At 41.3% G+C, this 10,832-nt stretch overlaps 2 protein-coding genes across 2 annotated transcripts; one reads left to right on the top strand and one right to left on the bottom strand.

Moving 5' to 3' along the window:
* Positions 1–1,154: 1,154 nt before the first annotated feature.
* Positions 1,155–1,592, top strand: LOC108161694 (keratin-associated protein 21-1-like). The gene is made up of 2 exons (XM_017296006.2): positions 1,155–1,237; positions 1,300–1,592. Exons 1-2 carry the CDS (start codon positions 1,226–1,228, stop codon positions 1,501–1,503), a joined length of 216 nt encoding a protein of 71 aa, XP_017151495.1. The 5' UTR covers positions 1,155–1,225; the 3' UTR covers positions 1,504–1,592.
* Positions 1,593–2,436: 844 nt separating this feature from the next.
* LOC108164147 lies at positions 2,437–4,928 on the bottom strand. Its single transcript, XM_017299751.2, has 2 exons — positions 4,822–4,928; positions 2,437–4,760 (listed from the first exon to the last, which is right to left on the bottom strand). Exon 2 carries the CDS (start codon positions 4,738–4,740, stop codon positions 2,440–2,442), a length of 2,301 nt encoding a protein of 766 aa, XP_017155240.1. The 5' UTR covers positions 4,741–4,760; positions 4,822–4,928; the 3' UTR covers positions 2,437–2,439.
* Positions 4,929–10,832: the final 5,904 nt, after the last annotated feature.

Here is a 10,832-nt window from a genome sequence, read left to right as displayed (position 1 = left end):
TAAGTGGAAAATTTGAGGTTTTTTATGTTTCCTTATTCTCTCTCCCGTCGCGCTTATATTTTCTCACGAAAAGAAACCACTCAGCCCAAGAGACGAAGGGGTCCGGTGCGCTGCTAATTTTGCCGCTTTGGATTTCCTTTTGCCACTGCTTCGCCCCGCCCTTGACAAACCGCAAGCAGTTTTTCTTGAACCCACGATTTTTGAGTGAAACTGTAATTGCGCAGCAGGCTTAAAACTCACTCATATTCCCTGCCCTACTCTCCGTTTCTCTCACACTCCATGCTTCGCTTGTGTGCTCTCTTCCTTATTGCTCTCCCGTTGAAAGCTGGCAATTTCTGCCCTTGTCTTCTCCCTCTCTATTTGTTGTGTCTGTGTGAGACACGTGTTGATAAAAATAGCAGATTGCTGAACGAATTGTGAATAAAAGAATTGCTTGTGCTTTCTTATACATTTCTTAATAATCATAAAAAGGGTAATATACTTATTTATAGAAGATAATGTGTATTTGCTTAAAACAAACTTGGGCTTGTGTTTTGTATTTTGCTTAGATAGGCGTCGAAATCAGGGATTGTATCCGATGTGTCTCTGATATCACCTGCCTGAAGTCCTCCATCATATTGTCCACCGCCTCCCAGATTTTTTTCATCGTAATATCCGAAGCGGCATTGTACGTTTCCATATTGTCGGCAATGGTTATGGTGATGGTGACCATGACGTCCATGATGTTTGGATGCTACTGCAACTGCCATCAAGGCCATGATTACAATGTGCTGTTTAAAGAGAAATCAAATGAATACTTAAAGTATTTTACAAACTCCTCAGCTCTACTTACCAATAAATTCATGTCACTTATTAACGAAATTTTGGCTAGAGCTTCGTATTTATAGACAAAACAAAATAGGTTCCAAAGAACTCTAAAATTTGTTTTCGTTGAAATCTAAGCTTATCGGCTGTTCAGATTTATGGCATTCTTAGAAACCATAAAAGTCTGGTTATAATAGGAATATTTGTGTTTTGTGAGAGAATACTTCTGGGAAGTCCGATGCGATCTTTGTCGATCTTGGAATCAGAGGTCTTTGTGTACATGCTTAGCTCTTCGTGAGAATTCGGTTCAAAAGGCAGACTCTTATCTTTTCATTGATTTCCAAGCCGTGCAGTGATTTTTGCTATAAATACGAACATATTTATCAAATGAAATTCAATTCCAAATTGTAGATCAACCAAAATGAATTTCTTGGTGAGTAGACGACAGCCGTCAAAATGTACAGAATATTAATGTGACATTTCGGGACCCTGTAGATCGTATTATTTGCTTTGATGGCCGCTGCTCTCGCCGTTCCCCAGTACTACGGTTATTCGGTCGGATATCCTTCATACTATGGGGCCGGATATCCTTCATACTATGGGGCCGAATATCCTTCATACTATGGGGGCGGATATTTTTCAAATCCAGAGGATTCTCAAGAAAGTTATGAGAGTGATGAGGGACAAGAGTGTAAATGATTGAAAAGTTCCCCAACTTCCGGAAGCCTCCTGTGCAATAGTTTCTATATTCTATGTTTTGTGTACAATTAATGAATTAAAATTAATAATTAAATTATCCAATACAATGGTGATACTGTTAAGAGAATTTTCCCCTATCTCTCCATCTTTCTTTGTGTTCCTTTGGCATACAAATTGCATATAAATTGCGCTCATTGACGACACGGCGGATACGGCTAACAAAAAAGTAGCACAAACACGGAATTTACATGGAAAATATTTTGTTGGAACATAAATTTCATATTTCACATTTTTCATAACACCCCTTCAGCCCGCACTTCGGAGCTTCTCAAGTGCCGTGGCAGTCACACCCCATGCACCACGCCCCCTCTCTCTCTCTCTCTCTCTCTCTCTCTGCCCCTCTCATCTACAACAACCGTTGCGAAAGCAACGACAACTTTTACCTTGTCAAATGACTTGCCGTGCGGCAAGTATCGACTTTTTTTGATACCCTCGAAATGGGTCTTTTAAGGAAAGGTTCGACCCCAAAAGCTTGCGACCTTTGAACCATCGAACCACGAAGAACCATCAATATTCGAACCTCAAACCCCCGATCAGCAAAAGCTACCCGAAGATACCCTTTGTCCTACTTGTTTTTTTTCGGTATTTTTGATGAGCAGCTTGCAAGCAGTGCAACAGACAGAACGAGAGGGGGACAGACGGTCTTTGCGGCTTCTCCAGGACTTTATTAAAATTATATATTTGCATGTTTGTTGCAATTTCGTTCAGCGAAGGCACGAAGCCAAAAGAAATGGCAATTGCATATGAATTTATAAATATGAGCCATTTTCCAACTTTTCTTTTGGTTTATTTGAATTTTTCGTAGCCATCTTTTCAATTAAGAAATCAACGAGAAAAAGAACCAAAAACTAATTAAGGAAAAGGTGCTTTATGTTTCTATATTGGTACAACATCTGTGCTTTCGATGACAGATACAATATCCTCGGCTATGTTGCACAAATGTGAGTAGGTCTGTATAAAGAGGGTGTCCCGAAAGTACTTCGAATGATAGAGCTTTGACAACACAATGGATTTGATCTTCTCCTCGTCCAGCTCTTCTTCGGCATAGACTTCGAGCAGTTTCTCCAGATCTGCGGGTGAGAGTGTGGTCAATGTACTCCGATCCTGAACTGGCTCGTCACCCTCCTCCTCCTCCTGCAGCTGCTGCAAGAGAGTGATGTAGTAACGCTGCAGTTCTGGCTTAAAGAACGATTCCTCGATGGTGCACATGAGATCCTCCCACTCCTCGATGCCATTGCAGATGACGCCGCGAACGTAGATGAAACGCGAGCGTTGCTTCTGTGTGTCCATCTGTCGGATGTCGTCCAGGCTGCACGACGGCTCCAGCATATTGACCAGGATATCCGTGTACAGGATGAAGATCTTCTCGCGATCCTCCAACGTTTCGATGCGCATTATGTACTCCTTGATGGTGTCCAGGCGCAGATCCCATGGTCGTTCACGAGGCTTCTTCAGTTGCTGGTGCAGGCCCTTGAGCACCTCCAGATCGTCGAAACGACAGCAATGATGGCCCGGATTCAAGGCATTAAAGATCTCCCGTTCATCCAAAGTCCGATCGTAGGGACAGCAGGCGGGCGGCGGCACTACCAAAGGCGATATTGTGCCCAGTCTTGTGGTCAATTGATTGACTTCTTCGGTGTTCGCCTTGCATATGGGAATGCAGCGAAGCTCCCTCAGCTTGGCCCTGTATTCCTTTGGGGCGGTACAGCAGCCGTGTAAGCGGACCAACAGCGACTCCTTGTTGCTGCAGAAGATCCTGGGGTCCACGCTTAAGAACCACAGTTCCACGGCCATGCTCACCTTTCGTGGCTGATACATTACGATGATGTTCCGGGTCTCGCCGTAGGTCAAACGAAAGCTCTCCAGGTCGAAAAAGAACTCATTGTCCTTGGCCAGCAGCAGGGAGCCCCGATTGTAGTAGTAGACACCCTGTTTCCATACGAAGGACAGCGTCTGCTGGCCAATGTTGGTCAGCTGCAGGATATGCTGGGCACTTCGCTGAAAGGGATCGCAGGAGAACTTAATCAGTATTTCAAAACACTCGTTGAGACTCTGATCGCCTTCGCCTGGGATGTAGTCCTTCTTGTTGATCCGCAGCCCCAGCTGCGGTACTTCGGGCGCCTCTACGGAAGGCGTTTGATACTCCGTATACGACTCGTATTCGCACTCCTCGTGGCAGGGCAGCGAGGAGCTATTGGTGATGGTCCTTAGGGATGGTGCACCCATAAAGGTGGTCGATGGCACACGCCTGAGCCGCTCGATATTGATGCCCGTGACCTGCAGGTTATCCAGATCGGGGAAAAAGTCGAGCACATTGCAAATGTGGCCGAATCGCTTCTCGATACGCTCGTCTAGGACGTTGGACTTTAGCCAGCCACGGGGCAGATCCTGGCCCATTGCCTCTCTGCCCAAAAGCTCTCGCTTGGTCACATCTGGCAGGCCTATGATCTCCACGTCCTTGTAGCCATCGCGTTCTGCCTTGGGCAGAGTCTCGAGCAGTTCTCGGATGATAGTACACGTGCAGGGATCCTGGAACTCGCGCAGCGCGGACACGGGCTTCACCATCAGCTTCTCGCACTTCATGCGCTCCGCATACTCCAGCAGACGCTTCACCGTCTGCTCGTTACGATTCTCCAGAGTGGCGGGTCGATTGAACAGCACTTCGGCGGCATTCTTGCCCGTGAGTTTCTGCACTCGAACCTGCAGCTTGCGGCGTCGCTGCATCATCTCGCGCCAGTACTTGAGACGCGCATCGACATGCAGCTCCTTCTTGGGCTTGGCCCACTTCACAACGGCCAGGTCGCAGTGCGAGGATGTTGCCGTAAAGTCGCCGCGTCGCTCCTCAAAGATCTGCTGCAGTATATCGTCCACCACACGATCTGTGTACTTGGAGATCGGCGCTGGCGATTGATTGCGGATTGATTGTGATTGCGCGGTCTCTATATCGCCGGCACTGTCCGATGGCAGGGATGCCAGATTGGCCAATGTGAAGCGTGAAAAGTCCGGCAGCACCAGGGTGGTGGCCTTGCGGCTCAGCATCGATGTGGGTGTTCGATTGTTCAGGACCAAAGGATCCGTGATTTCCGGATTCATTAGTGTGTCCCATTGGTTGTGCACGTTATGCTGTCCCCGCGATTTCCGCGGCCCGCCATCATCCATCGAAATCTGATCAGTCATTTTTCCAAGCAGTTCGGGAGCTGTTTTGGGTTGTTTTATATGTAATATGGTATTTGTGAATGAAGTATATGGAATACTTACTTACTGTTATTATGTATGACGTCTCGGTCAACGCATTGTTTAAATAAGTTCCGAGAAAAAGGAAAAGCAAAAGTGTGCCAGGAAGAGTGTAGTCGATGTAGACGATCCTATACCCTCTGGTGGCTATATAATAATAGGTATGTGAATGTTTATTAAAATAAATCAAGATATAGTTAAATATTCAAATATTTAACTCTTCTTTAGACAGAGAGAAAAGAATCAATGCTCAAAACTGTATTTAAGAATGATTTAAGAAGACTCAATGTAGAGGTAGAAATTATCATAATTACTGGAGGACCTGTGCACATAGAAACATAAACAGAAACATCATACATATACACATCATACATCATACAAAGATCATACTAAAACCTACTTGGGACCGACTTCTGCTTGTCGCTAAAGAGTGTGTATTTTGTTGTTGGATTTTTCGGACCGATAAGTAACAAAAGTGCGCCTTTGTTGCTGGATTCTGGGAACTGACTTAGCATTGAGCCTAGGCATGGAGTGGTTTATTCAGCTTCGGTTTTAGTAGCACAAAATGTAGTCGTAGCCTTTCCTTTAAACCATTTATTCCGTACACCAAATGATCCCCAAAACGTTGCCTTTTCAAATGAGTTAAGTGACAAATTCTCGGCTTTCTCTGCGCCGCCCCCCCCTTAAACGCGAATTTTTCCGTCGAGTGGCAAAGACATTCGCCCAAATAAGCCGAGCATAAAATGCCTGCACAGATACCCCCCGTCTGTATAGGGGAGGGCTGGGAGGTGTGCACCCTAAATGTGTGTGTTTTGGAGGTAAATTAAATTGAAAGCCAGGAAATGTGGGCATAATATTTGCGCCTTGTTAGTGTTTGTCAACGCTTGGCTAAATCTGAATGATGCACAGATGACGACGACGATGACGACGACGACGGCACGACGATGATGGCGGTGCCGTTGAGTGGGTTAGCGGCAGCTGAAGGAGTGGAGCACCGACTGGGAAGTGGGTGAAAATTTTTCACATTTAATCACATTTCACCGTCACATAATTAAAATTAAAATAAATGCAAAAAAAAATATCACAAATAAAATGCATTTTCTGTTCCAATTTCGGTTTGGCATTTGAGTGGAGAAAAAAAAAACACATTGAAGGCCCCCCCAATGCCACAGTGCCACAATGCCACCCCAACTGCCAGAACCACGCTTAAGCTAACGATTTATGTGGGATTCTTTAAGCGAAATCCAAGTCAATTAGTTTCCTAATTCGTTTTACGAAAAGGAATTTATCGATTTTATCTGCAGACGTGCAGAAAGTAGTTAAGACCACAGTTTTCTCTGAAACCTATTTTCATCGCCTCCCAGCCCGCCCTCTCTCTCTTTGAACAAGTATTTCTCTACTATATAGTATATGTATATTTCTCTGTGTTTGTGCTCCACGAAGTGTTGATAATGATGCTGAGCATTTTCGTGGATGGCTGTGTGCGAATGTGTGTGTTTGTGTGTGCGTTTTATGCCTTCGGTGGGGAGTAGCAGCGTATAAGCAATAAACAAGCCGCATTGTTTATACGCCATGTGGAGCACACACGCACACAAAAAAGTAGGCAAACAATTGTTTGGTTGCTAAATTAAATTAGATTTCCAATTGGTTTTTGGCAGTCTTACTTAAATGCTTAAATAAGCCCCCAGCCACCAAAAAAACTAAAGGAAGTAGAACAGAAGGCAAGGAATTGAGTTGCTGTTGCTCCACACACATGTCTTGTGCATGATTCAACCAACCAAAGTCTTTCTTCGGCTTTGGTTTGGGCTTCCGCTTCGGCTTCCGCTTCGTCTTCAGCTTCCGCTTCGGCTTCCGCTTCAGCGTCGATCGGGTTGATCTGAACATGTTTTAGGCGTAGTCTCTCATATTTCTACCATATTACTGTCCCCTTTTTTCTGTTCTCCTACCTTAATTTTCCCCATCAAAGCCTTGGCCCTCAAAGTAAAAGAATTAAGACCCAAGAATAAATATAAATCATTTTAAAATTAAAAACTTTAGTTATTACTTCACTTGTGTTTACATTTTCTCAGCGCAAAGGAAAATTGCAGTTCCAGAGCTAAACCCCTTAAGCCCCCCCCACCCCCCCACAGCGATCGCATATTTTGTGGCCTACCGTGAGGCAGAGGCAGAGGCAATGGCAGGTCTTGCGCAGTCTTAAAGAATTTTTAATTGCTTTAAAAACAAGTTGAATGCTGTTTTATTTATATTGGATGGCCAGAGTGGTAGATAGGGGTGCTAGGAGGGGTGGGGGTGCCACCGGAAGGCGATGCCATAGACAAATTCCATTAAACTTTTGGCTCCTAAACTGTGTCAAAGTTTTTGGTCCCGGGGAGTAGGCGCTTCCGTGGTCCGCTGGCTAAGGATAATTCACTAGAGAATGAGAGACGGAGAGACTGAGACTCAGAAGCTCTCTCTCTTTTGCTGGGTGAAAAGTTTTTGCGCAAAGTAAACTCAACTCTGAATGAAATGAAAATGCCACAGAGGCAGAGTCCAATAGGGTATAAAAAGTAAGAGGAAGCGTGGGGTGGTGGTGGTGGTGGGGGGCGGGATACTGTGGCTGGGATTCTTGGTGAGCAATCAATTTCTGTTGACGTTGACAACAAGGCAAAAGTCCGGCTAAAGTTAAGGCCAAAAAACGAGGAGAAACGAAAGGAGAGAAGAGACACCGAGGAGGCAACAAATCAAAGTCGATGCCAAGAGAGAGATGCTTCTTAAGACGCCTGTCGAATTGTTCAGGGTGTCAGCGCGTTACGCCCCCCCCAGACCCCCACCAGTTCCCACTCCACCCCACCGAGACCCCTAGCTATATCTCAATCTTAAGTCTGTTGCTGCTACTGCGGTTGAAGTGTATTTAAAAGTTTGATTAGTTTTTAATGTTTGTGGTGGGGCAAGTTTTTCATCATCGCATCATTCGCATCGTCATTTCTGTTTTTACTTTTTCCGAGTAATTTTAACAAAGTTCTCCCTTCGATTCGTTTAAATAAATACCCACACAATATATTTATGCAAAAATCGATTTAATCACCAAAAAAACATATTGCATAAAATAACAATTTTATTAAATTGAAACAAATGCCTAGTCTAGACTCTCCACAGAAATGTGCGCCCATAAAATTATGCAAAATTAATTTTAGAGCTCAACAAAAATGGCAACAATTTCTCATATTTTATGGCCCCTACCGCGACCCGCCCCCACCAAAATATTTATTTGTGAGAGAGGGACTCTTGTTTTGTTGGAATAACATTCCATAGTTCTGGGACATTTGTGGTCTTTTGTTATTCTTCTGATAAAAGTTCAAGCTTATTGGGAATTTTGAAGAATTTATTGAAGCTATTTTTATTGTAATTTAATTCAAATTTTCCATGTTTTTCCAAGGAAATTTGTATTGACTGTTGTAATAATTATGCTGTAAAGTGTTGTCCTTATAGATTAGCATTTTTTATGCGTATGCGTACGACGATTCATACGATTCTGTATTTTTGACTTGAGTTTAAATGGAACTCCTTTTTTTACCCAAATATATAAAATAATATATAATATATATAAAATAATATATAATAATATATAAAATAATAATAATATATAAAATAATAATAATATATAAAATAATAATAATATATAAAATAATAATAATATATAAAATAATAGTAATATTTTATTACAATTTTTTAAACTATTCTTTTTGTGGATTTGAAAGGGTTCTACATTTTTAATTGCGGATTTCTTGTAAAAAATAATTTAATTAATTAATTTAATATGAATAATATATTATAGAAAAATATAAATAAATAAATAAAATTAAAGAATTAAAGCAAAGTCATTATTTGCTTTAAAAAATCAGCTAGATCTTTATTCTTAAACACCGTTTTTCCACACCCAGTTTTCCCTTAAAGAAAATTCGAATTACTTAAAGAATATTATTTAGTATTCTTTGGCTGTCAGCAGATGGTTATTAAACATGTTTTAATCATTAATTGCAAGTTAACGAAAAGAACAAGTCTTCCCTGCTTTCAGCCATAAAAAGTTACTTACGGTTTGGGCCTCCTTTTATGTTGGGGAGCCATAAATTATGAATATGAATGTCAAGGTAGAGGTGTCTACGTGTGTGGCCAACAGAGACAGACCTGCCTGGCCTGCCAGCCTCTCTCCCTGGGGTCCAATAATGTTAAGAGAGCCAGAGGACCACAGGAGGGTTAATAGAAACACTCTGTCTCCCTCTCTCACTCTCACTCTGTTGCTGTCCGTAAAAGTTATAAACATTTATGGCAGCTACTTAAAAATGTCAAGGCGAAAAAATTATGATAATGATACGTGACATTTGAAAGCAATAACAATTTAGTTAGCACACACTTTTTGATTACTTCTCTCCGCCCTCCACAGCCGCCCCACTTTCGTCCTGTTTCGGGTTTCCTGTTTCGTTCATTATTTATGAGTTTTGGTCTACATAAAATTGAAAAATTGCTTAAGAAAGTACACACATGCACACATATGTATGTGTGTACATTTTTGAGAAGAAAAATTCTACCATACATACTCGTAAGTGTAATAACAATAATCATAAAGCACGGCAATGGCAACGGCAATAACAGAAAATATGCTTAAAGGAAGCGTGGAACAAAGGCTGAGCAATGGGAATGCCCTGTAATAGATTTGCAATAACAAACAGGACTCTACTTTTGGTTATCCCACCGGAAAGTGCCTTTAGCCACATGTCTCAATGAGAGGCAAAAGTAAAACGTGCAGCTATACAAATTTTTAAATGTATTTAAATAATATCAATTAAATAGTTTTTCTTCTAAAATGGTGAAAAAATACCCTTGATGGAGCCTCGTTTGGTAAACTTCTTCATAGGTTAAACTTTGTCCTGTTATATACCCTGTGTACTTAACAGTACTTACAGAAATGCTTACAGAATCCGAATCATTTTGTACATCAGTGATACGGGAAGACAATCATCCGTTCTTAAATTACTGGGTCCGACCGCAGACCTGACGATCTTTGTATATTATGAACATCTTTAGACAAACACTAGTTGCTCCTTTCCATGGCTGGGGCCATATCCATCGAAAATATAAGAAACTGAAGGATACAGAGAGGTGTTTAAAAAAGGTTTATTGAATATAGTCAGTCTACTCCGCTTTCTACTCACCAAGACTTTCCTTTCGAACGATCTTGAATGAGATTTTTCAGTGAAATTTAATATTTAATTCTCTAGAAGACACAGCAATATCACCAGGGTCAGAAACCTAAAGAATATATAAAAATACATATATATATTAAACCTAAACCTAAAGAATATATGAAAATACATATATATATATTATATGTTCATACCATAGAAACATTAGTTCATAGCACAAGTTCATAGTTATATTTGTATCTTTTGATAGGTTTAAAATATGAAATCATATAGTTCTCATTCTCATAATTTCAATTAAACTAAAACAAAGGTTATCCTTTATTCTAGAAATCTTTAACGTAGACAACCAGAAAAAAAGACCTGACATTTTAATATTTCCACTTAGATTTAAAAATGTACACCATTAGATTTTCTCCAAGTGTGGAAGTTGTAAAAAGAAAGTGGCTTACACAAAATACTAGCTGATCCGGCAAACCATTTTCCGTAGTATTGAGAACTATTTCTGGTGCTCTGAACGATGTCATGGGAAAGCCTGAACTGAATAAGCGAATGGATTTCAGGAACAGATTTTAATTTGTCGACGGGCCGATGAGCAAGCCATTCAGGAAGTTGCACTTTTCTTGAGCGCAACATATATCATCTGACTTATTTTTGAGCACATGACAATGCGGACATTCTTTGTCCATAACACCCATCAGTACTTTCGGATGAGCGGAATATTAAATATTTGGCTCGTACTCGAAAGCGAGACAATGAAACTAAGGGGATATAAATAGTATCACTTGATCAAAGAATATGTTTATTAGATTTGATTAGATTATGTTTACAGGGGAAAAATAGTTAATTCATATTCTC

The sequence above is a fragment of the Drosophila miranda genome, chromosome 4, assembly GCF_003369915.1.
Source record: "Drosophila miranda strain MSH22 chromosome 4, D.miranda_PacBio2.1, whole genome shotgun sequence".
In the NCBI taxonomy this organism is placed as follows: Eukaryota; Metazoa; Arthropoda; class Insecta; order Diptera; family Drosophilidae; genus Drosophila; species Drosophila miranda.
Note: the sequence above shows the minus strand (reverse complement) of the source record. Positions and strands in the feature narration are given on the sequence as shown.

Bases quoted from the DNA above. Each gene is read 5' to 3' on its own strand.
- LOC108164147 (XM_017299751.2), bottom strand. From the start codon at position 4,740: ATGACTGATCAGATTTCGATGGATGATGGCGGGCCGCGGAAATCGCGG.